General features: G+C 32.8%; 4 protein-coding genes across 12 annotated transcripts in view; 2 read left to right on the top strand and 2 right to left on the bottom strand.

Moving 5' to 3' along the window:
- Nucleotides 1–336: 336 nt before the first annotated feature.
- On the bottom strand, nucleotides 337–3,404 carry Ing3 (inhibitor of growth family, member 3). Its single transcript, XM_076384321.1, has 6 exons — nucleotides 3,003–3,404; nucleotides 2,493–2,564; nucleotides 2,028–2,390; nucleotides 1,525–1,942; nucleotides 1,237–1,438; nucleotides 337–1,150 (listed from the first exon to the last, which is right to left on the bottom strand). Exons 1-6 carry the CDS (start codon nucleotides 3,028–3,030, stop codon nucleotides 1,034–1,036), a joined length of 1,200 nt encoding a protein of 399 aa, XP_076240436.1. The 5' UTR covers nucleotides 3,031–3,404; the 3' UTR covers nucleotides 337–1,033.
- LOC143182981 (anaphase-promoting complex subunit CDC26) lies at nucleotides 2,957–15,016 on the top strand. Of its 4 annotated transcripts, none has more exons than XM_076384331.1 (4): nucleotides 2,957–3,057; nucleotides 3,773–3,978; nucleotides 4,082–4,334; nucleotides 14,945–15,016. In XM_076384331.1, the coding sequence occupies exon 3, from the start codon at nucleotides 4,086–4,088 to the stop codon at nucleotides 4,302–4,304; it is 219 nt and encodes a 72-aa protein (XP_076240446.1). In that variant the 5' UTR covers nucleotides 2,957–3,057; nucleotides 3,773–3,978; nucleotides 4,082–4,085; the 3' UTR covers nucleotides 4,305–4,334; nucleotides 14,945–15,016. The 4 variants fall into 4 exon arrangements, with proteins under 4 accessions (XP_076240446.1, XP_076240445.1, XP_076240443.1 ...); XM_076384330.1 differs by lacking the exon at nucleotides 14,945–15,016 and adding an exon at nucleotides 11,677–12,067; XM_076384328.1 differs by lacking the exon at nucleotides 14,945–15,016 and having other exon boundaries at nucleotides 4,082–4,454.
- Sfxn2 (sideroflexin 2) lies at nucleotides 4,502–10,907 on the bottom strand. Of its 5 annotated transcripts, XM_076384323.1 has the most exons (11): nucleotides 10,852–10,907; nucleotides 10,371–10,775; nucleotides 10,222–10,286; nucleotides 9,131–9,371; nucleotides 7,723–7,893; nucleotides 6,796–6,994; nucleotides 6,033–6,158; nucleotides 5,894–5,960; nucleotides 5,701–5,800; nucleotides 5,539–5,586; nucleotides 4,503–5,154 (listed from the first exon to the last, which is right to left on the bottom strand). In XM_076384323.1, the coding sequence occupies exons 4-11, from the start codon at nucleotides 9,283–9,285 to the stop codon at nucleotides 5,043–5,045; spliced, it is 978 nt and encodes a 325-aa protein (XP_076240438.1). In that variant the 5' UTR covers nucleotides 9,286–9,371; nucleotides 10,222–10,286; nucleotides 10,371–10,775; nucleotides 10,852–10,907; the 3' UTR covers nucleotides 4,503–5,042. The 5 variants fall into 5 exon arrangements, with proteins under 5 accessions (XP_076240437.1, XP_076240440.1, XP_076240439.1 ...); XM_076384322.1 differs by having other exon boundaries at nucleotides 4,502–5,154; nucleotides 9,131–9,318; nucleotides 10,222–10,775; XM_076384325.1 differs by lacking the exon at nucleotides 10,222–10,286 and having other exon boundaries at nucleotides 4,502–5,154; nucleotides 9,131–9,318.
- A 1,364-nt stretch (nucleotides 15,017–16,380) lies between the features above and the next one.
- Nucleotides 16,381–26,604, top strand: part of LOC143182923 (uncharacterized) — a 62,043-nt gene continuing 51,819 nt past the window's right edge. For both annotated transcript variants that reach the window (XM_076384248.1, XM_076384247.1), the window contains exon 1: nucleotides 16,381–16,786. In XM_076384248.1, coding sequence (XP_076240363.1) covers nucleotides 16,632–16,786 — 155 coding nt within the window. In that variant the 5' untranslated portion in view covers nucleotides 16,381–16,631. The remainder of the gene's footprint in view (nucleotides 16,787–26,604) is intronic.

Here is a 26,604-nt window from a genome sequence, read left to right as displayed (position 1 = left end):
GATGTCTAATGCATGTCGTAATATTGACGATTTTTCATAGCAAATTGTCCGAAGTGGAACAAGAGTCAAGGTTGTATGTTTCACCGATTTCAGATGAAGAAGGTGAATTGTCAGCTCTAGGTAATTAGTTTACGAATTATATAATAGTTCTGCTGGTTTTCCCAGTTATATTCTCTCTTGTTAAACCTCGACCATTATTTTCGATGGACTTGGCTTTCTGAAGAATAAAGAAAATACCTTGCGCTGATTTTACAAATTAAAATTACCTTGTACACATATAAAATATTCGAAAAATATAGGGAAATATTTACAAATGACATTAATACAAATAGTAAATCTGCATCGATCACTTTATTTATACACCAAGTTGCTACATTCCACCGTTTCGAAAGTAGTATTTTCAAGATCTGTTTGTATCGTCCTTTTTTTCCTCTCTTTCTTTTTTCTGAAAGCGTAAAACACTTAAAACATTATAGCTCGCACAGTCGTCAATCCAGCGAAACATTAAGCACGTCTGAACTAACAGGAGTACGTAAATACATGAATGTTATTTGACATCACGTTAAACTAGAAACGTAAATTTCAAACATTCACAGTGGAAATTGCCTCTGATATCAGTCAATTGATTGTATCGTGTCCAGAGGAGAAATATTACTTTTCAATGTAAATTTGTAGAAACTATCTAATGTGGTCATAGTATAGAATGGTGCAAAAAGTATAAAAACATATTGTAGTAACATCATACACCAAACTTTTCGAAACGGAATTTACTCACTTTTTGCACCATCTCACTGTTCGTTTTATCTACAAAACGCAGTAAAAAAACTGCTCTCTTCTGCTTTAGAAACAGAAATTTGAGTTTCATGAGACAAGACCAAGACCAGATTAAGATTATGTCTTAAACATTAAACACATTTAAAAAGTCATATAAAATCAGAATTAACAGCTTCCTAACTAAGTTGGTACTTGACGGACAGTGCCTAAGAGGTAGTAGTAATTTTTTTTCATTATATTCGCACTGATTATAGTATAATCAGTTTTTCCGACCTCCGCGTCTCTTCATAGAAGATGTACATTGAGGACAGTACCACTTGCCTTTTGGTGGAGCAGTGATACCAACACATGGATAATGAAACCACTCAAATGGACACTGCAAAAGTGCAATAGAAAAATTATTCGTTAAATTTTCGTTTTAGCGATGAACAAACGTGGTTGTAGAATAAGAGATCAACATACATCTGAATTGTCGCATGCAACCATGTCTCCATAGGATACTTGGTTACATATACAATATCTTGGTTCATTTGGATCATATGTCCAGTCTGGATTATCCGAATCCACCACTTGTGTATTCGTAGTTATGACTGGAGGTGATACTGGTTGTTGCACAGTGGCAGCAGCAACTACACTCGAACTTGGAACGGCGGACGTTACTTTTCTAAAATGCATCACAATTCTGGTTGCAATAAATGGACGAAATAACGTTCATTAAAATTATATAACTTGTCAATAAGAGATTCTTACTTCTTATGCTTTTTAGTTGTTTCTTGTATAGCTGCAATAGCAGTTTGAGCAGCGCCGGCTAATTCTCTACTAAACTCGGCTGCGTGTACGCCACCAGTATTGATAGCTTCATAACTAGCTTTCAAACTGGCTGTACGTCTACCTTGTTGCATTTGCTGCGTTGCAGCAATTGCTTGGGATGCTGCAGCTGCTATGGCATTTCCACCAGCTCCTATATGACCAAGATTATAACTTACAGAGCCAACAGAATTCGAAATTGCAGTAGGGGTGGATGGCACGCTCGTAGCGGCAATAATTGGTCCTGAATTTGCAGAAGCTGGTCGTGATTCAGGAAGATTTGGTGAAATTTTTTCTATAGCTAAGCGTTTCTCTATCGAAGTAGAAGATGCATTAGAATCTCTTCTCTTTTCTGCTCGAGCTGTAAAAATTCATATGATTATGCAAAGGTTTTCGCATATGTATGGCAACATACAAATTTCAGTAAAAGAACAAAGTACACTTACAATGACTATGATTATCCCTTGACCTACTGGATGATGTAAAGCTATATCGATTTTCTTTTTGACTACTATTCGTAGGAGGTTGATCTAATTCCAATGACCTTTTTTCTAATATTTCTGTGATACCTTTATTATCTGCTTCTAACTCCATTTTAAATTTGTGCAGCTCCTGATCTAGTCTCCTCAAATATCTATCTACTAAGTCGTACATCTGATTAGCTAAATGCACCTTCTCATCTGCATCCTCCAAAGTCTTATAATACTCTCTTCTAATGGCTTCATATTCTGCTTCTTTTTCACTAGGTTTCATTTTTTTTGCATTTAAAAAGAAAGTCTTTACTTTTTTCTCTAAACTGTCCATTGAATCTGCAACAATTGGAGTATTTGTTAGGACAATTCATAAACAAGACATAATTGTATTAAATAAATATAACGTTAAGATTTTATATTGTATAAAGTGGTACATACTCTGTACACCTAAATCCATTTCCCTCATTTCTGTGAATCGGTCTCTCAATTCTTGTGGTAAGTGCTCAATCACTGAAACCGTAAAAGGTCAACATAACCAAATACATTTAGGATAAAAAGATTAATGCCTTTCATAACAAGTACTATCTACTCAACAAATTCAATCATCAGAATGATCATTCATTATATGTTAAATATATTATGTGATTAGTTTCATTTCAAAACATCAGTAAGACTAGAGAATGAGTACTAGTCGTTCGAGAAACATATAACTAACCTAAAACTCACGGAAAACGATACGTCAAGTGAGTACTTATTTATATTAAACAATATTTAATCTTTGAATAAAATTAAAAGCTACGTTGAAACGATTATGCGTGATAATGCAATATCTACAAAGGTATTTGCTTTGGGAAAAACTTTTGATGTTTTTACGAGCGAGTATATTTAGAAAGGTTAGTAACTTTCTTCAGAAGCTGGGTAAGCAAAGCATGCCTCGTTTTTACGTACTTTCAACATAATCTTCCAAGTAAAGCATCCTTTCGTGTTGGCGTTTCGTTGCCTGGTACTTAATTTACAATTATTTACAATTTACTAAGGGGGAGTGCTTGCCGCCGTCGCAAAATTAACGAAAATTGTAGCACTCGATCGGAAGCGTGTTTACGGCGGCCAAATCCCTTGTTGTACCCACATTTTCACCCTGATTTTGTAAATGATGCGAAACTATAAATAATTTATGTGAAACATCGTCTAAAAAATGCCATTTTCGCAAAAATTAACGACCTAGTAATTCATACATTTTTAATAGAGTTATTTATTTTGGAATTATTACTGGTCAGTTATCTATTCTTTGTAATCCGCCATCTTAACCCAAGGTCCAGGGGTGTCTTTAAATGAGTTTTGGGCCCTGTTCAAACTAGTTTCAACATTTCAAATTTTCGATTTCGATATTTTTCTATTAACTCATAATCTTTATAATTCTATTTATTTTACTTTCGAAATTTTATGATCATCATTTTTAACTGTATGTCTTCGTCTTGTTCAATGTAATAAAGTATACTTTATTATGAGCAATAAGTTATTGCTCCTAGTTTCTAAATGTTTGCAATTAATTAAAATATTTGTTGTGTATTACGTATGTGCTTATTTTTATGTTATACGATAGAAGTACTATGTATATATATGTATTTCTTTTCTTCAAATTTATAATTTATAAAAAGTTAAAGGCGGTTTTTTAGTAACGTATCGGAACAACAATCTTAAGTCTATCAAACTTTCAGAATATCGGCAAAATATTCATAGCAAACTGCTAAAAGAAGGAATTTTTAAAGTTTGAAATTGGTATGAAACGATATAGATGACCAAAAATATTGTCCTGGAATATTTCTAAAGAGATATTGTGATCCTTCGTAATGCAAACGTTCGCTCTTTCTTTATAAGTGTTGCATAAGATTACGCAGCTTGAGGATTAAAGAAACAATAGAAGGTTCGTTCGTTTAGTCTCTATGCATTAGTGACATTCCCTGATGTACCGATCGGGGTGCAACGGTTTATCATATTAAATGAAAGGTGTCTTAAACTTTTCTCAGTAAAATGATACGGCGCAGCCCGACGAGAATCGACTTACGACTAGATGATCTGCAAGAGTACGAGGCGATGCGGAAAGCTCTCGAAGTTAAGAAAGAATCTGAGAGACAGCCAACATTCAATCCTCCTCCGTGGGGTGGTAAAGTGCCGCAAAGTGAAATCCAAGAACGTATTGGTTATATGCCGCAACAGACTCAAGCCACGCATTCCCGACCCAATATATAGTATTTTCTTTCATACATTTATGCGTTCTAGGTAATTTGTACGCATGTTGATAAACGTTAATGTGATCGTCAGCAATTGAATGAAATGAATAACTCAATTTCCATTTTCGAAGATTTATTGTAATATTTACTAAAATATACATGGCAGCATTTTCTATTATATTTAACAATTTCAAGAGGTAGCAATAGTAAAAGATCAACAGTAACTGAAAGATACGCTTTGACCAATTAACGACTTATAACAATTTTGATGCCACACTTATTGAATAACATATTTACCTAAATTGATTAAAACAAGACGTTTGAGCATTTGATGAATATCAATTATTGCTTCTTAAAACATCTTGTGTACAATAAGGTTCAATCAATGTAAATTATTGAAATTCATAATTCTTACTTTCTATTACTGTAAGATCATTATTAGTAGAAATGCAAATTAAGTATCAGAAAGTGCTGTGATATTAGCACCATATAACGAGGTTTAAAAATAAGATATATTGTCGCGTATGCATACGTATGTATTGTCTTATGGATCGGTGAGATGTCTGTATCCATTCTCCGCGGAACATGTTTCATTTTCTGAGCCAGCAGAAAACTACAGAAATGCAAATATTGTAACTGTATCTGAAGATCTTTTCAATTTCATAACTAGTTTAATTCGCTATATTCCTTGTAAAAGACGACAGAAGGTAATCTTCCGAAAGATATTTTTTACCGTGACTATTAGTTTTTTTAGACATTATAAACCCTTGTTGAAATACAGGTACATAGGTATATTTGCCCCGCAGTTTTTCTTCAGAAGTTCATAATTTTCGGGTTCCCAGCGTTGTATTGTACTCGATTTGATCGAACTGTAACATAAAGTGTGCAGGGTAATTCAAGTGGATTACCAATAAATTTGTAATCAGCCTAATAATTATACAATTGTTATTAATGCAACGGATGTAAATGTTAAACTTAAGATAATGTTTTCATTTATTCAATTCAATGCTCTTTGAATTAATTTGAAGTATCTAGTATTACAATTAACTAGACTTTTTAAAATTATAATAAATATTTAATATAGAATTAAAAAAATGAGGACAGTATGTACTCTTGGAATTAATTATCCATTTAACAATTTTCGATTATGTTACTATCGCTAAAATCGTATTTCTAAATAACTAGTCAGTTATACATATACGTAATTATCTGTAATAAAATGAAATAATTTAATTTTCATTATTTGTACTTACCAATTTTGCGGGAACAATGCGCACGCGGTAGGCACCATAACTGTTAGGCTAAAATAGTAGTGAAATAAAATTTCGCATCTCATTAATTTTTAACATGTACTATTTTATATACTAATTATAATATCATAATATTACGAATAAAATTAGTTCAGATATACTTACAAACAGCCAACTAGCATAACTTGTATCGGTCCGTGCAGCGGTTTGATTCTTTGCATCCAACAATATCGTTCCAATCTTTCCATTATCAGTGGAAGAACCACTGGTAAAAGTTAATTAAATTTTATTATGAAGCACTAATGAAATTTAATCTAATAATATTTTCTACTTTTTTAAATCTATAGTATCCACTTACGCATGCCAGGTGCGCACATAACGATTCTTGAGATAACTACTTGGCTAATGCCTTTGATCGCCGCAAGCTAAAATAAATGCATGTGCTGTTACATTTGCCAGTATATCTTATATTATTATAGAAAATGGAAGAAATCTACCTTAGACTTTGTAATTTTATTGCCGTTTTCATCACTAACTTCAATTCCTTTGCTTATTTCGTTTTGCCTCATTAAAGGAATGTTCACACAGTTAGCTGCAGCTACAGCAGCAAACGGTACGTAACGCTAAAATTAAAGGATATAATTTTTCATAAGAAAATTCCACCAAGTTTGGACTAAGAAACTTATTCAGGGTGATTCTCTCGCTAATAGATTCAAAAATAATATCACCGCTTAAACACGGCAATAATTTGAATTCGAGAAATCTTCGCTAGTATATACATACACAGAAAAAAATGGCCATACAGGTGTTACAAAAGTCTCTTAAGTAGATTTAAGGGCAGATTTTTGTAGAATCTGTTATGGACCTTTGTAAAATTAATAAAGGTAGCTTGACTACAATAAGAACAACTTTGTTAAGTCTATAAAATCGATTCTTACTGAGTATTCTTAGAGTATTTTTGTAAAATCTACAAGAGACTTCAATAACTTCAGATAATTCATTTTTTCTGTATAAGTGACCGATTTCGTTCCTGTGAAAATGGGTGTGTACGTATACATATACGTGAAATTGAAATGAAAGTTTGTTGACATATCACATATGTAAAGATATAAGCATAGTGTTATCGCTATGGTGTTTAGACGGCGCGGCGGCACTGTCTTTGTTTTTTCATTGACTGACAAGAGAATCACGTTGAATATACAATCGAGAACTATTTAAAATTATAATTTAGTATTTTCAGAGAAAAAAATGTTACTTTACTGCCATAAGTGGATTCGCGCGTTTCGACCAAAATGATTTGCATCCTATTGCTGTTAGCATAGCCGCCGTAGTAGCGCTCACGTAAGCAACCCCCAATTGTAACTCTGTTGTAGGGCTGTTGGCATTTCTATTTGTATAATTGACTAGCGCGTTGAATGACTGATTCACCCATTGCCAGAAAACCACAGCTGTATTTGTTCTGCAACCGTTATTGTAAATGAATAACAGATCTTTAGATAGGGGAAGGTTAGACAAAGTAGGGTTCTCATTGCTATAGCTTTTGTAGGTGTTGTTATCTCAGTGTCGATGATGCAATAAATGTTTTGTTTTTTTTTTTTTTAAACGCAATAATTTTACTGAAAACGATCAGTTATTAGTAAATGAAAATTATTATACGTTATACTAAACATCTCACTATATATAATTAAACCCTAAATATGTATCTCGTTTTGTCTATCCTGCTTCTATTACTTTTAATTAACAGTATTTATATTCAAATAAGAGGTGAATCATTTTTTAATGTCGTGTATTATAAACACAAAAAGCCAAAACTGATAAAATGTAATTTTTAAACACGAACCAATAACTTCTTTAGTCAGATTAATTGATACATTAATAAGGACAACGCGAAGAAAGTTTTATACTAATTATAAACACGATCAGAGAAGATATTATACGGGCTTTCAAAACATTAGAGGTGAAACTGAAAGATAGTTTTATAATTCTCATTTTTTATTAGACCTTGCGCATTTACTAACGTGGCATGACAAATTACTAGAAGTTTTGTGGTATAATGAAGTTTTATAAAAATCTATAAATGGTGCAAAAAAATGATTATCCCTTGAAGATTACATTTTATCAGTTATCTTTCTATTTTCCAAAAAATAGATGTGTAGTGTCATCAGTGTAGCATGTAACAGGATTTACTTGTAGAATTGTAACATAGCGCCTGTTATAGCCATTCCACCTGGCACTTGGAAAGACATTCTGCCAAAGACATTCTGCAGGTCACCGGTGTCGGGATGAAAGGCCGACTCGTAAAGCTTCTTAGCATAGATGATTTGCTCCCGGGTTGTACCAGCTGGCTCCTTCCCAAGTCTAAAGGATAAACTGACTATTGATTTTTGTAGACATGAAAAAAAAGTAGTAAACAATTCTACAATATGCTCGATTTCGCGTTGTAATTTTTGCACACACAAAATTACACAGAAGTACAACTTACAATTTCTAAAGTAATAAATATGTTAATGGTCCATATACATATTTCTATGGTTTATGTGTACAAAATTTAAAAAATTGGAGATTTAATATTCGAAATGAAGATTGCAACGTATCATTTCTGCGATACTTGAAATTTCATTCTATTATTTCACATCAATTTTATTAATATTTAATAATCACTCAACAATCGAATACGTTTCATATTGTTTAATAACATATGTTTAGATATAATTATTTTTTTGTAAGTTGTTTACTTCGTTTCAGGACTAGTTTGTTGACTAAAAACGAAAATCAATGTACGGACAGTAACCTTTGCAATAAGAGCGATTTTCAATAGTGCAATGACCCATTAAGCCTTCAAACTGAAAAGTTTGATTGGGTATAACTTTCTTATTGCTTCCGCTGCTTATAAAATTATTCCTCTAACCATGATGCTGTTATACATATAAGTTACATGGTCAACCATCTGTACAATGATCGTTAGTCAAGATCGCCTAATGAATATTCGAAAAGATACTTGGATAGTAACACCCGAGAAACTACAAGCCTCGTGTGTATTTTATGTGGAGTGATCCAGCCGTCGCTTTGTTTAAATAGAATGTTATTTTTGTCTTGTAAAAAGTGTCGAGAGCTCTTTGAAATTAACTTTCAGTTTTCCGTGAATGTAGTTTTATTTTTATCGCTTTAAATAGGTAACAAACATTAAAATATCAGGAAAGATATGATTGGTTAATATTAAACGTAGAAATTTCTTCCGTACATCTGCTCGAAGTAATTTTATTATACAAGTTTGAATATACTTCATTTCAACTGCAAAAGGTTGCTGAATTTATGGGATATTTCGTAATGCTCATTATACAATGAATATCTTTATGATAGTACTTGTCATGTGTATTATATCAAATGAAAATTCGTTTTTCGATTACCCGTTAAAATATTACCTAATTTATTCGTTTTAGGTTTATTCCTTTCAAATTTGTTTCAGAAAACCATAAATAAAAATGAAAGTGTGTCGCCCCGTATATAGCCTCTCACATTTCCTCTTTTATTCGTGTTCCACGAAATTAGCCTCTGCTCAAACATAATCTATCCTCCCACGACGTCGCATACTTACTTATAGTCTTCATATAACTGCTTTGCTTTATACAATTCGGACTCGGGGACGATACAGGTCCGGAAGTCAGTCACCCAAGCAAAGTGTTTCCATCTACCTACGAAGGTGTTGACATCCCAGAGTGGTTTCTCTATGTCCAATCTCTCTTCCCCCATTTTCTTCGATCGAGGGCTACTCTTGCCTCAATTCTTTACAACAGACGTGTGCACCGTTGATTAAGTTAATGCTCAATGAGTGCTTTCTGTTAACGTAGTTGTGGAACAAGGAAAAGTCGTGAGAAACTAAATGAATACACCTATTAATGGAACATTTCAAAATGCCTCTGTGCAAATGAATTCGATGGTTTGAAATAATTATACATGTATATTCAAAATGTTATCGCTATTAGCAGAATAGTATAAATATTTTCTTAAAAACACACAATAAATTATACTTGATGAATTGTTCTTTAATTTCTTTTTTTATATTAAATGTACATGTAATTTTAATAACTTATTAAGTTTAAGAATAATGCTAGAGAAATATTATATAGAGAAATATTAGTTCATGGTAATCATATAATACTATTTAACTGAATAATAGTTTGTATAATATTATGTAATATAATATTCTGTACAAACATGCTCAACAATTTTGATTATTCAATTTACAAATATTGTGTTTTACTCTCTACTTTGACTCGCTAATATCGTTTTATCAGTTTTGTAAGCTGTTTTATTCGAAAGTGTAAATTACTGTGCTCCACTTTTATTACTCGATCATAATCCTAAATACACGAAACAGAGGGACGAAAAAACAGTACCGCTTATTAAAATTAATTTTTAAATGCTTTCGCAACATTGTAACAATGTTTAAGTCCTGATGCACACGAACGATATTTTAACGCACGATCTCGTTACGATCATACATCTGTCTTCATTGCTTGTAATTGGTAAAACAAAAAAAAAAACGTATGATCACAACGAAATTGTACGTCAAAATATCGCTCGCGTGCATTGGTCCTAATATTGCACATTCAAAACGATCGTTGTGACCTAATAAGAATAAATGTATCGATTGTTTGACACTGTTCCTCATGTGACGATACCTACGTTCAGATTTGAAAGGGAAACGCAGACCACGTACGTGAATTATAATGGAAAACGAGCAGACAATGCTGAAATTGATCCATCGATTGATATTATCATCACATGTGAGCCGCTCAATTAGTCGGCAGAGTTTGATAGTCAATTGTGCATACCCGTACCACACGTTTCGCAGGCCCCACTTTGCCAAGATCTCGACTTCACTTGAAATGCGGTATAACCTAAAGAACGTCACTCGAACGCACGTCAGTCACAGTGTGCTAGCATCTCCTGTTCGTTTTCGTCCCTCACATCTCTAGTGGTTCACATTTCGCGGCCATCGCGTAACGTCACGATAACACACTCGCATGATCTCGTTCTCGAGCCGATTATCAGCGATTGTGGCGTTTCGCGGTTTGGAGCGATTATCGACCATCCAAGGTGAACAGACGGAGATGGCAGTCGACGAACGACCCAATTCCATCGGGGTACCGGCACATTTTCATTCAAAAATGATAACGCCAAGTGGCCGGCGAGAATCCTGCTCTTTTTCTGTTCACCTTCTATCACACTATATTCATCTGCTCAAACGCGATTATTTTTTATGCAACGTGCTGTGTGCATAATAGACGTAACTTCTTTTTTTTGTCTACTTACCGTGAAACACGTATCACTTTTGGAGCGTCTACTCCGTTCTGGTCTCCGCCATCAGCAAACGCGCAACACCAGCTGATCAGAACGGCGCCCTACGCTAGCGCCAACTACATACATATGTAAATACATCCCTGCGCTCCTCCTTCTAGCACGGATTCTTTTATTCTCGTTATCGTCGTTATATACGCCTCTGTCTATAATATATATGCCTAAGCCTATAGTTTGGAACGATATTCCCTTGTATTAGTTCGTTATTTGGGCTGTACAATCACTTAATCTCATAAGTTACATTATTCAGTGACGATAAGTTTATATTTCAATAATAACGAAAACACGGCTCGCGAGTCACACGTGACTGTTTCAGATGTTTACTGCGGTGCTTTAAATCACGTTGTTAAGATTGATTTATGATGCATACATTTATTTTTTGAAGGAAATATGTTGTTTATATCACAGTAATATCTACTATGATTCCTTTAAACTATGTATACAGAGTGTATTAGAAAATGTGGAACATTTTGGAAGGCAGATTCTAGACGCGAGGACAGTGAAAAAAGTTCATGTGCACATATATCCGATACTTTCTTTAAGATCCATGAATGTTTGACACTCATTCAATAGGCCAGAATATCTCTGGGTCTAGTAGGGTCTTAAAGGAGATAGTATATCGTACAGGCAAGAAATGGGCCAGAGTTTTACGCAATATAAAAAAGCGTGTACCTAAAAATTTATGCGTCTTGAGACACATGTGTATTTGAACTATTTTCATTGCTTTGTGTCTAGAAGTTATACTTCAAACGTATCCCACGTTTTTCTTATTTCTTACAGGATTCGAGCTAGCATAGTATAACGAAAAAACTAGGCGTTTCCGGATATAAGTGCACATGAACTTTTTTCATTGTCTACGAATGAAGAACTTAGCCTGCAGTAATGTTCCACCCTGTATATGTAACTATAATACAGGGTGTGACAAATATAGCTTTCGATATAGGGTGGCAGGTGATCCAAATTGGACTACAAAATGTCCCATGACATCGTGTCCGATCTGCCTTCATTTTGCAATCATAATCTCATAAAATGAACATATCTTTTAAAAGTGATACAAGTTAGAAACCGTGATTTTTTAATTACAACTATAAATTAAGTTTGGTAAATACATCTCTATTTATTGTGAACAATTTGTTAGTTGAATATTAAAATTGTAGAGTTTATTCAAAGAACTCTTGAAATAAAAATTAAAAATTATTTTAATAATGACAAGAAAATCATTTAATACAAGTAACATGTAACTATTTTTTAGACTATTTATTCAAATAGGATAACTTTCATTAAGTAAAACTACTCTTTATGTCAGTATTATATATGTAATAAATAATGTTCTTCTAAGCTCATAAGTAATTTTTTGCTTTTCCTGAGAAACATATTTTTGAGTTGTGTCACGTTTGAAAAACATGTGCGATAGGCTAAACTAACCATCAGAGAATTATGTAATTTTACAGATGTATTAAAAGGCAAAAATAAAACAAAAATGTTTTAATACATTTTGTTGTATCTCTTACGGTTTAACTTTTGTAAAGTTTTCAAAATCCGTGATCCATTACTTACAAAGATCTGGAAGTTTTGAAGCTTTGTGAAAGTTAAATCGTAAGAGATGCAATAAAATGTATTAAATTAACAGTCTGTCAACAATGCCAGATCAATTGTGAACCGGCACCATTTCTTAACCAAACCTTCCAGTGTTCAACTGATAAAGGTGGGTCTACACCAGTAAACAGTTCGTAAACAGTATGGAAATTAAATTTCCTAGAAATGATCTATTCGTGTATCTGTTCGCATACCATTCTTGGTGTTCGCGAAAAAATCGAGTAAAAGTGATAAAAAGTTTGTAAACTGTTTGCAAAGATTGTGTGTGAACAGTGTTCGCGAATTGTTCGCTGGTGTAGACCCAACTTAACGTGTCCTACAAGTGCGGAAAATTAAGAATTTAAGGGATGATTCTAAGTACAAAAATAAAATGAAAATACAGTTTAGAAATGAGTAAAATTCTTTTGAAGCTTAGCAAATCGAATAGCCATTGTCAGCATAAAACTATGGCAGAGATGAGACCATAGAGAATAGTAATTGTCATAGAGCCACTGTCTAGATCGAGCGTCGTATAATTCTACCGCAGCTATATGTATACGAAGAGAATGCCTTCTGCCTAGTCACTGTCTTTTTTAATTAAGCGCTTGTAATTGGCTAACGAAAATTGAATTGCACTTTCATTATTCTTGATTTTCGTTTTATTTTGACGTTTAGAAACAACAGATAATGTGGATTGTAGTATTCCTACTACGTGAAATGTGTATACGATTTAGTTGTCACTGGTGCATGTATGAATTTTATTTTATATCATATTGTATGCATGTTATTCTAATATTATGTCACTTGAAATTGATTTCTTAAAGTCAAAGACGTCTTTTGAAGTTAGTTTTTCAATAATTTATTTGTTGTTGTCAAACAGGTTTTTTCACAGAACGGTAAATCTAAACAGTAAAAAATGTGACTCTATAATTGAATATACAAAGCTGACGCGAACAACTGTCAATTTCCTCAAGGCTAGCTTTCTCAATACGTGTGGGCCGAACAAAATTGCAATTTAACAACTTAGTTTGATCAAATTTAACTTCCAATAACACGAGTACAGAAGTACAAAAGTAATCCAATGTGCAATGTATATTTTTTTATGCATATTTTATACGATAATCCATCTGTTTTATTTGTCACATTAATTTTCAAACATAGTTACGTCTTATTGAAGATAAAATGAATTTACATAGGATTCATGAATATAATTACATTTCATATTAACTCGTTCAAAAACTTTGATATCCGTTATAAAGTAACTTTTTACAATTGTTCATACTATGTTACTTTCTAATTTATTTTATATAAAAGTTTCTAATATATATCATCAAATTTCAATGTTTTTAAAGCAGATGTTCGAAAAAAATACGTTAGGTGTTTTCAAAAGTATGTACGTTGAAAATTGTAACCTTTATTTCCCATTTATTTTTTGTAAAACATGAAATGCAAAGTACAATTGAATTGTATTGTGTTTATTATCTACAACAAATTCTGAAAATTTATCGTAAATATCAAGTTTTTCAAAAAACTAAAGTTCTGATTAGATTGAAAACATTTATTAAGATAGCGCTTTTGTGTGGCAGAATTATTAAACCACACGTTTCCTAACTATGTATATAGATATTAATTTGAAGAACACCCTAAACATTCAATATGAAGTACGCAATACTTTGAGCTGCGCAATAATATTGAAGTATTTGTTAGGATAAGATCTTAAGTATTTGTGAACCAACATTGATAAAGTATGGATCGATTATACGAGATTAAAATTCATTGGTGTTATTGGTAATTTTTCACTGAACCCATGGTCGAACTTTTTCACTGTCACATTTTCTCTTCAACATTTCATTTCGTTTGCATACTGAAAGGCCTCTTCGTAGTGAAATGAAACGAAGCAAATAAATGGAGAAAGTTTAAGTAATACTCAGCGCAGAGGGTTAGTAGCAAAATCAAGTTCACGGACTGTCTTGTCAAATTTTTGAAATGTGCGGCATGATTCTTTTTACATTTTCTTTGCTCGTAGACTATATTATATGTATTCCCATCTTTTTTTTTGTTGCCGCCTGTTTTGTACCACTGCACGAAAAGTTAATGTATAGAACCAAGGCTAATTGTAAGCTGTACACTACCGTATTTCACGAAAAGTAGAGCTCGACCTCGTTTGTTACACGTTACTATATTGTAGCTAAAATTGTTACGAGTTATTGTTTCGTAATATTTATGATGTAATACTAATTCACATTATTTCCTTTGGACTGGTGCTTGGTCCTTTCTGCATACTCTGAGTGACGGTTCTTACAGTTAATAATTTTCAACATTTTTGTATATCGTCTTTTTATATACTTCGAGTAAATAGTACAATAATAAATACTAATAACAGAAATGATTGATCATATTTAATTAATTTAATGTTAATACAGTAATTCATTTGTTCGGGAAGGATTATTAACTTCACACGTTTAAATTTTAGAGATATTTTATCTGTCATATTAAAATTAAGGAAATTGGAAAAGAGTGGAAGCTGAAACTGTAGCGAGTAAAAAACAAAATACACCGCAGTAACTCACACGTAACTAACATTCCGAATAGATGGGAATGATCTTGTGAGTCATTGTACATATGCATGTACATATACAACATAGTTTACACATAGAAAGAAGTTAAAGCTAGTTATATAGTTATAGATAGGGCCTATTCATGCCCAATCATATTTCGATTAACATTGATTATGAGAATAGATTTCGTGATCTTTGTGTCCCTGTTACAGTTAAAAATCAAAGAACACTATGACCTTTGTAAAATCTAGCGATGTATAACGCAATAAAAATGGGAGTGCTATGTAATTACGGATTATCTTCGTATTTCTTGTTTCCTCTCTTTTTCTTTCAGCATACTCATAAAAGAGTTATAAATGTCAAATCGTTTGCCTGATGAAGAAATAGAGATCGTGAGACTACTAATGAAACAGATCTATGGATATAGAATATGGAACACGCTTTTCTAAACAGTAATGGTTTATTCTTTCACTCTATGTGTCTACCACACCATGGAGAAAAGAGTGCATACTTCCAAAAAGTGTACACGTATGTATGTATGTATAACGAATAGTATATCTAGATCGGGAACACATGCGGGAGAATATAACAGTGAAAAAGATCGAATGGGTAGCATTTTGACCTCGGACAAAATAAATTGTGAAGGGACATATTTTGTTTAATTACTAAAAAAGTCATCCATATCTTCGAAGAAAAATTTCATCTTCTAACAGACGGCACTCTTCTTGCAAGATTCGTTTTCTCTCATAGGAGAAGGGTATCATAGATGCTCTCTACAGACCTGTCACAAAGTAGCACAGTGCCGTAGACACGATATATTAAATCATTTCTTATCGCGAGATTCATTTCAAAGCTTTACCTATTAAAGAACGCAAATGATAGAATTTCTCGCTCACAGCTTACATTTGTGTAACTTTATTGCAAAATAAGAAAATTTTATTGCGTATACTTGATACTACATCATTACAGAATCAGTTTCCTTGTTCGACAATATGAACATTATCTGTTTCAATTTCTACTATAATAAGTATACATAACTTCTTATTTTTCTCCTATTACCCAAACAAATTAACTACACAGCCAGCCTAAGGTTGCAAAGTATAATTTAGATCCTTTCAAGGAACGCTTATTTCTCGTAACAATGTACCACGAAAGAGAAGAACAGAAACGCTTGAAATAACAGATAGATAAATTAAATTCCGCATAAGACGAAAGAACTCTAATATACAAAAGTTGTAGCTAAGACTCAGGGTGCCAGAGACATCACATTACGCCCCTGCGTCGGCATGGCGAGGAGGCATTCGGCGCATGCGCGGTCGCCGCGAGTGCCCAGCTGTGCATGGACGTGAAACGCGGCGCGGCACGGCTGGCGGTGGAGGCTGGTAGGAAAGCAAGCGAGCGAACGAGCGAGCAAGCGAGCAAGCAAAACAGCCAGAAAGACTTCCCTCCCGTCTCCCCCACCCGTAGTATGCCTCGCGGAGCCCATGGCCTCCGTACACACGAAGGAGAGTGAGGCAGCCCCAGCCGCTCCTCACGTCATCCGTTGAGAGAGAGACGACGGGGCCTCGACACGGCGAGGAGTAATAATTCTAACGAGCCAAGATGGCGGCGGACACGATGGCCCTGTCCGCGCTCACACTCGCCAGGGGCGACAAGATCCTCGTGACCGTCGAGTCCGCGCTACCGGACATCATCGTCGTGTCCTTCGTCCACGGTGCCAAGTGCTTCCAGGGTGCGTTGCTCGACGCCACCAAAAGGTAAGCGTGCCTGCACGTACCAACTTCTCCACGGTGCCCTACAACTCTTTCTCCCTTTAGCCCCATTCCGTCTAATCTAGGTGTCGGTCTGCTACCTAGCGTACCTAGCCCTAGAGCTCCTATGCCGTTCGCGGGATTTCGTGCGTGAATTTGTGTCGAACCGATCGTCGATCGAAGGAGGCAGCGTGTCGTGCCGTCCCTCGCAGGGATGACACTCTCGCCTTGCTATTGTTTATCTCCGTGTGTACATGTACATTCATGTCACACGCGATCGGCCGTGTTTGTGCGTCCGCGTAAAACGTGTTCGATAAGCAGTGAATGAAGTTCCTGGTGACGAATTTTTCGTTTCGACGGATGCTCGAGGCGGCCCATATTGCGGCTGACGATGAGCGACGGGACCACGTTGGAAACCCACCGTTAACCGTCACTCGTGTGTCACTGACGTAGAGTGATTGTCTTGTATGTTAAGAAAGTGTATGAAATTAAGATTGCTCGTTTTAATGAGTTTCCTCTGTGCTGAGATTCATTTCATCGTTAAGCTAATATTCTATTTACATGTATGACGTCGTGTTGTATGACCGTGGTGATGTTGCTTCTCGCGAGACGTTGACACTTCCTGTGTCGTCTCGATTGTCAGGACAATTTTTTTAGTTGTATGTGGTCGATGCAAGGTTGATAGGGCGAAGATGTAACGTTTCGTGACTGATGGCATTTTCCACGAAAACTGGGAAAAAGGGATAGTCGTCGGGGCATGTACAGTTACGTTCCGTGCATGTCGTAAGTCTTCTTGTAAAGCCGCTTTTGTTCCCCAAACGGAAGTAGTTTTACGATGACTCGTGTTTTCTTGTGACTTACGCCGAAGCTATTGCTTCGAAACTCTTATTTTACGATTGCAAAAGAATCCAGCGGATATCGGCATCGTTTATTACAATTTTATTTTCTTTAATGAATAAGATTAATACTCCGCGTGTGATGCTTTTTGTTTTCCGAACTTCTGCCACGGATTCATAAACCCTCCGCCCCTCTGTCTTTACTCCTTTATTGTTAACGCGATTACAGTCGTTTATGATAGCAATAAAGTCATTGAGAGGGGATGAATTACGATTTTAGTTCTACAACAGTTTCTTTGTATTTTAGATGTAGATTTTAATGTACCTTTATGTGCTTTCATTTTTAACTTTTGGAGTTGATCTAAAGTAAATAATAAACATTGAAGTAGTATGTTGTAATTTATGCATGTATGAGGTTGTTACACGTGGTTTTACACATGCGATAGAAGTTTCAAATTGAAATTTGCATTTTGCTGTAAATTAAAAAAGCCTGTTTTTACCTTTTTATGACAGTAGTAAACTCATTAAGATAGAATAATTTATGACTTCGTAATTTTCTTTTACCAATTTGGATCTGTGATAAAATAATATAGGATTTTTAAATTTGAAATTTAAATCTTCTTATGGTTTAAATATTCAGTTTCTTTTTGCTTCATCATTTTTATAATTCATTATATTATTAAAAGAATTACAGGAGTAAAATGTCTTTTCAAGAATAATTTTTTATATAATTGTATTTGGTAAAAATGATGGAATTTCTTTGTATTTAATATAAAGACTTAATTATGGGTTTATATATTTTCATCTTTTCCCTTTGGCTTTTACTAAAATTCAATTACTTGTAATATAAAATGGACCATAACTTTAATAAGTTCTATCAAGCGTGTGATGAAAATGGGACATTGTCTTCATTGAATTTAAAATTTTTAGTCTGCTACAGGTTTATAAATGCACCTTAATCTGATTTTACCTATTTAGTAAGATGGTTTCTGCTAGTAGCAACAACAGAATAATTTGCTATTAATTCACAAACTTGTGTCTTAACTTCTGATTATTATTGATAGTCTAACAACCTGTAATAGTTGCTTTGAATTTAAATTACCTGCATCATGAGTGTAAGATCTCTTGCCATATCTTTACTTTTTTAGTGCCAATAAGATCACGATGACATTTATGATATTAGCAATGCTATTAAAATGAAATGAATTTTAAAGCTAAGAATGATGTAATATCTTTTCACTTCTTAAATAATGCTAGGATTCTTAATCTTAGGATTCCTTATATTATATATATGCAGTATATAGATGTGTGTACCTAAAATATTTTCTCAGTCATATTAGTTAAAACAACCAAAATTTTTCTTCGACACTTTCATCAATTAATATTAATCTTATTCCAAATATTCTCTATTTGAAAATGATGGAACATTTATAAGTATTCTTTCTTTAACTTTAGAATCAGGTATTAATATTTTTAGAGTACACTGATTATGATTCCCTCAATATTAATTAGCACAAGTATCAGGATATCAATCACAAAAAAAAAGTAATTAAAGGAAAATGTAAGGATCTATGAGACAAATTCATACAAGAAACATGCAAATTCAATACTTCTTATTTTTTATTTTTTATCGTTTTAAACAACGTAGCTTTTTCGTGAAGTGGTTTTCTACGTGTGTTTTCCTCTAAAATTCACCAGAACTCAAGTAAAACGGTTGATGAAAATAAATATAGATAATTCCTTTATAGTGGATAGTCATACATTTTAAATTGCTAATAGTCATGCTTTAATAGTTTTAATGTTAAACCGAAATAGTGTCTCCTTCCTGTTTCGATTTTTTTTGTCTCAAATTCACGAGACTAGTATCAGGATCCCGTATATTATAACTCCGCTTAATATACCCTTTTGCATGATAGTATTTATATAACATGTGATATCCCGTTAGAATAACTGACAAAGGGATCTGTCCAAAGTGCGAATTTCTGATTTTTATGAAATGTTGTAGATTTGTAAAGTAGCCGAAAACATTCGATGTGTATTCTTTTATTCGCTATTATCCATGTTACAAAGGGTGAAAATCGTCCACAAAGTTAGAGGTGGAAAATATACTTGGTGTAACATCTTGGTAACTATTAGGTATAGATAAAATATCATGTTTTTGTTGATTAATATAACATTAATCAATTTTTTCGTGAATTTGTATGTGGATACTCTAGATCAAAACAAAATACATACTTGTAATAAGGATAATTGTAATCAAGATTTATCCGTAATTGGTATAAAATTATATACTAAAATAAATGATCTAAAAAAAGATTATATATCCTCATAATGTTGATCGTTCTGTTATGATATTTATTGTTAACGTATTATGTTCTGGCAAGGTATTAATATCGATGCTTGACGTCGTGCTATAGCTTGCAGAGAGTGTGTTAATTGTCCATTACATAGCAAATAAATGCCACAGCTAAGGATGACTGATAGGATCATTTTCTGTCGTATATTGTGCGAAAGATTCAAAATGCAAATTATCTCTGCATTAATTGTAATTAAAACTTCGTAAGATAATGTGTTAATAATCATTTTAATTTTACGATATTGTTAAGGTGCATGATAGAATTATGTGAGTTAAAAGATGCGTTTCTGAGAATAGCTTCAATTTAAATGCTTTTAAATATTAAAAATGTTTTTAAAGAATTTTAAATCGTTTAAATGTTTCTGAAAGGTTAATGGTAACTTACCTCGGGAGAGGTTACCATTATTTATAATAGATATATAGCAACAATTACCTACATCTACTATATTAATAATAAGGTCAGTGGTAATTTGCATTTTGAACTTTTCATATATTTCATGCCGGTACCTGACCTTAATATGTCATCTTCAGCTGGGGCATTTATTTGCTATCTAATGAACAATTAACAATGCATATCATAACAGGATAATGAAAATATTATTAGAGATACATGAATTTTTAAAAATAATTTGTTCTAGTATAAAACTTTATACAAAATGTAGTACACCTTAATTACAATTATTTCTTTCACTATGTAAAAACTCAAAATTCCAAAATATCATGCAAATGTTACGAAGAAATATATCGATATTTTATTCGAAAAATCAACAAACGCATGTCATTTTTAATATATTCTTTAAACAAATAGGTATTTTTAAAAAATGCTTACACGGTGATAATTTGTCATTTATAAGTACGAAATTGCACAATTTACGCTGTTTGTTTTTAATACTTTCGGAGATATTAGATTAAATATATTTTCTACTCCAACATTGAGTGTAGTTTCCACCTCTTTAATATGTATAATAGCAGATGAAAAAAATACATATCAAACAGTTTCGATCACTTTATAAATCTGCCAAGTTTCATCAAAATTTGAGAGTTACACTTTGGATAGTTCCCTTGTGAAATAAGACCTGTAATGTTACATATATGTGTAGCAAAAAAATATAGAAAGTACAAACAGAATTAAGAAACAGATTGCTTCATGTGCTGCTTGTACGACGCTCTGCAGCACGTATTGATTTTTTATCACCTGACACTAGTTCTCAGTATCATTAGACTTGAGCACAAGAACATTCAGCTGTTCCACGTTATACATATGTTGGTATTCTATTTTTCTGATCTTGTCAGAACAAACCCATGAAACAATACACGTTAACTTTTGTTGGTACAGATCGTAGTACTTATTAATTTTAAAAAATGGCAGTACTGGGTCGAGTTTGTTAGCTTAAATAAATTTGTTTAAAATACAGGTTATATTTTCTTTTTACATTGAAACAATTGCTCTGTAGGATCTATTTTCTTTAATGTTAAACTATCTTAAATAATCTTCTGCTACAAAAAGGTTCATACATTTCACAAACATGAAATTCAGTGATTGATAACTTACACAAGTTCACTTGTTTCACTATCTTTCCTTGGACAAAGTCTGTTTTCAGTAAAAGCAGGTTTTGTCAACACCTTTTTCGACCTTTATTATATTACCATAATGCTTACATTGTATTGTAAAGAGAGTGCTAAGAATCGAGCAGTAATCTCATTCCCTTTGTCATGCGAATTGATTTCTACTAGATGTTGCAGAAATTGAGAATCGAAGTTTGAAAAATTTTACCACTCCGCTTTGTCGATTGAAACAGATGATGTTTTGTTTAAAATATTCTTAAATGTTCTACAAAGTTGCATCGATTTTCGACAATGCTTGTAACCTGAATAAGAAATGATTCAACACAAAATAGTATTGTTTTCAGCTATCAGGAAAAGTAGAATAATACATTTGATGTACACATCAAATTTCTAATAGAATTGAATACTTCTGCAAAGAAATATATTTTCATTGTATTAACTTATGTTAAGTATTAAAAGGGTCATTTATTATTCTTCATCAAAATTTCTAAATGGGATTTGATTCAACGGAAGCTTCTTAACTCGTGTAGTTTTTTCTTGATAATTGATTCATTAAAGTATGCTTTATGTACAAACAACATTTTTGCGAAAAGTAAATTTTGAACTTATTTATCGGTTAGTAATAACGATCACTTATTTCTAGGACAACATATACACATAGCGCGTATTGACTAGTCTCTGCTTCGACTCGAATAATTTTCGGTACACGATGAGGGAAGAACGACGACCCAGAGGGGGGAATATTAATATAATTTTCCATCGATCCGAGCAGGGCAGTGTCTCTCCCCTCTACTACTACTACTGCTTTTCCTTGTCTCTTTTTTTCTCCTCGATTTCCAAGGCTTTTCACGAATTCGTCTTATGCATTTACTATTTACATAAATATTTTTAATACTTTATTTTAGGATTATATTTCAACATTTGATTTCACAGTTGAATATTTTAATTTACTGTAAATTTCATTTCAATTTAAAGGAGTCATTTTTAGACAATTGTTAAGATGCCTACACCAGCGTTCTGTTCAAGAGCTAGTGCAGAGCGATGATCTTTCCTACGATGAAATTATATATATTTTTTAATGTCATATTGTGACATTTTCAACTATACCTAATTTGAAACCGCTGCATACATTATGTATGCATACATAATGATAGATGATTCACTTTTTTCGTGCTTTAAACTATAAGTTTTCCTATTTTTTTTTTAAACGTCTCATGAAGTATGTTACCTGCGATTCATTTCTTAATTAATAACTTTTTAACAAACAATGGGCAACAGTTAAAACCTTCTGTAGGTCACTCAGGAGAGTGTCCTTGACAATATACATCAAGGTCAAAGTCATTGAAGCTAATTGACCTGTTTTGAACTCTGACGTATTGGACATATTTTTGCTAATATCTCAGAAACTAAGGCCAACTTTTAGGTACATGTATAGGAAAAGTTGTTTAGAATAACGACTTTGATAACGTATTTTAGCGTGATTGAAATCGGTGAAAAAGTAGCTGTTCTAAAACTTGACCTTATATGCTATGTGATTTCTAGACTGCGGATTTTTATGGAAATTTTACGTTTTCATAAATACGACTAAAGAAATGGAAGTAAAATACAGACCTTTTTCACTCTCAAAAAATAATACATATTGTAACGCGTACTTTATACATTTTGTATATTTTTTCACATTTTGTTTATTCTGTACTATTTTGCAAACTTAAATTTTTCATTTTATAAACTTCCGCGGTCTGGTGATTTCATGCGATATTCGTAGGCCGTGAGTCGACACATTTCCGTTGTTTTACATCTGTTGGAAACAAATTGTAATCACGTCACATGGTATTACGCCTATTGTCACGTGTGAAAGCACATTACGATTTCACACGTCGTTTCAGAATTTGATTCTCATGTGAGCTGAAAAATAGGATTGCTTATAGAGCATGTAAGAAAACATACAACTTTATATACATAATTTTATCATAAAATTACTAAATTACATGGGCCAAAGATACGACAAATTACAATATGATGGTACCTGTTAAAATGTTAAAATATTTCTGTAATTCTTGTGCTAAATGACTATATTCTCATAAACGTTCTCTTTTTGTATTTATTTCGTGTATTCAAGGTGATCTACGTATTTTATTGTGGAAATGAGTGAGAAATGTTGGAACATTTTCTGTATCTTTCTTTCAATTGGAAAAACTTGCTTGAGATTTTACATTTCATTATTAACAGAAACTGATGTATTACTAAATATGCGTCACTGTTTTAACGTGGTACAAATTTCTGTCCTAACAACAGTGTCGCGTGTTATCATATGGAACGTGATAGCCTGTGATTTCACGTGACGTTAATGTATTTCTGCTTTAAGGTAGACTTTACGACTTACGAACAGAAATCGAGAAAATACACTGAACTTACAAAAATTTACGAATACTCTTTTAATACGTCTTGATGCTGAAAATCGAAAGAGTAAATGCCTACAATAAATAGAACAAATTTTAATTTTCAAAATAATTTTTCTGGGAGACCACTGTGGCAGACTAAAAAAATAATAAAAACTTTGTTTATCTCTTTTTAATATTTGGGGTTTTAAAAATGGTCTTTTAAAATATTCAAGTAAAAATCCCAAAACTGATAAAGATACAGAAGTTTTATTAAACGTAGCGTAATGCTCGTAAATCGTCGCTTAAATCTTTCAATTTAAATGCTTTTTCTCCAAACCATGTTTTTCAAACAGGGCGTATCCATAGTTCATTTAATTTAAAGCTGATTTACTTCAAATTTTTGATGGTGGTTTCTAATATTATTCTCTTTAGTTGCATTTAAAGAATTTTCGATTGAATAATTGTTTCTTACGTAATGTTAAAAGAAATTCTGACATTTACCATTTTCTTGATATTTTCTCTTCAAATCTACCGTTTTATAACAAATATTTCTTTGTTCAAATCCGTACTTGCAATTGACGCTGTTGTCTTATAGCTTAAGAAAATAGAATGGTTTTTCTTTTGAGGACTTATAGTGAAAAGTTATGTGACCACCTGATTTCAGTACATTTTTAGAAAGCTCTCGCTGGTTTCTATTGTGCTTACAATAGTTAATATTTTTCTACGAAATTTTTAGAAGAGGTAGCTTACGAAATGTAATTTATGAAAGCATTAAAGATTTTTCAGAAAAGGTTTTAAATTTGCTTCAAAGAATTTTTCGAAAATAGTTTTTATTTTTAGTGGTCACAGTGGTTTACCCCCATAAATCTATCATAGAGCTTCGATTAATCGAGTTATATCTACCCATCATTTTTAGTATTTAGGTTAGCGATTATTCATTGTATTATGGAAAAATAATTTTCTCGTTATTTTGTGGTCGCACTGTGAAGCAACAGATATAGAGAGATATATAGATAAATATGTATATTCTTTGTTACACGTTCGCTGTAAAATATCCTTTACGTCATTATGAACGAGCACAAAAAATTCGTGAATAAGGAAAAGTGACAGCGAACAAGAAAATCTGTATTACTGTACATTATTCCTGGCGTTTTTGCGTATTTTAATACGCCTTTACGTATTCTAATGGATGGAAAATTTAAAGAGGATTTACTGTTTGAGTGCAATAAAAGATTTCTGATCAAGAGATAATGCATCATAAAATTGAGTAGAACAAGCGGTTAGCGAGTGATAAGAACGTGTTAAAAGTGATACACTCATTGCGGCACATTAAATACGTGATAAGAGGGGAGGGAAAAGGGGAGGAAAAGAGCCTCTGTAACGGGTGTTCGAACGCATTCACAAACGAGTGCCTTTAGTAGGATGTTTTTATGTGCGTCATTATTTGACAAAGTAAAGTTAATTACTGTGAAATAATTCCAGAAAAGAGCATTATATACAGAAAATGCCTGAGAGTTTGTACTCGAGGGTAATAAACAATCGAATAATGCGTTAGTCGAGGCATTATGTAGTCTGGCTAATAATTTCGTATTTCTTCATTCATTTCCTGTAGCTTATTGTTTATGTTTTATGTTTGATGTTTTCTGGAAGATACTAGGGATGTGGTAAATTTACAAGGGAGTCATTTGAAGTCTGTATTTAATTTTTTCTTTATGTACCTTGATAGCAGTGTTATGTTCATGAAAATGTGGTTTTATGGTTGTTTCTGACCTATTAAAGTATCAAGTGCTTCTTAGAAGGCAGCGAGGAAATTAAAAAACTTATGAATGAATTGTTTAATTTTATAATTAATTCCTTATAGCGAAGTATCGATATAGCCAGAGGTCTTGTATTTTTCTGTACTTATTTGGGTACAATATTCGAATGAGTTCTAGTTTATTGTTCTGGTTGTTTCTCCTTATTATAGGAAAGTGGAATAATGAATATGCTGTTTAGGTGCGTAATTAATTTTTTATATTGAAGTACTGCTATGGATAGTAATTGTATTTCTTCATGAAAATGCAGCATTAGTGAATGTCCCAGTTAACTGTACAGTTTTTATTTTCTCAAAGGTAGAAAGAAAACAAGCAACCCGGTACATATGTACGATTCAGGTTTATAATCAGTTATCCTTACCTTATCTTTCATTCTTTGTTTTTTTTCTTCGTTGTATAAAGATGAGTAATCTTCTTAGCTACCAGGCAGATGAGTCTTTTTTAATTTTCGTATGTACATTTATTCCTTAAGAAGCATGACGTCAAGACTTTATGTTTTATTATTTGCCGTCTGTATTATTCAGAATTTATTTCTTTTATAAAATTTAAATATAAAGACTTTCAAATATTAGGAGGTTGCAACCTCTAGTCTCAAATGTTATAGTTCAATATTTTGAATTAAAATTTTTCTATTGTTTACTCGTGTTCTTAAATGCAGAAGGTTTCACAAACTTTTATCGAACACTAACTTAAGGGGAGAATTTATTTTTTTCTTTCTAAAAAATCGATTACTTTTACATTTTTTATCAAAGAAGCTGTGCGATGAATTAGTTTCAGTCCTTTTCTGTGTGTTTTTAGTACATGTTCAAGTAGTTATTAGACGTTCCATGTATATTTATCTTGAACTACCACAATTTATTTCAATATTCTC

Source organism: Calliopsis andreniformis, chromosome 9 (assembly GCF_051401765.1).
Source record: "Calliopsis andreniformis isolate RMS-2024a chromosome 9, iyCalAndr_principal, whole genome shotgun sequence".
NCBI classification, from domain to species: domain Eukaryota; kingdom Metazoa; phylum Arthropoda; class Insecta; order Hymenoptera; family Andrenidae; genus Calliopsis; species Calliopsis andreniformis.
This window is presented reverse-complemented; position numbering and strand designations above follow the sequence as displayed.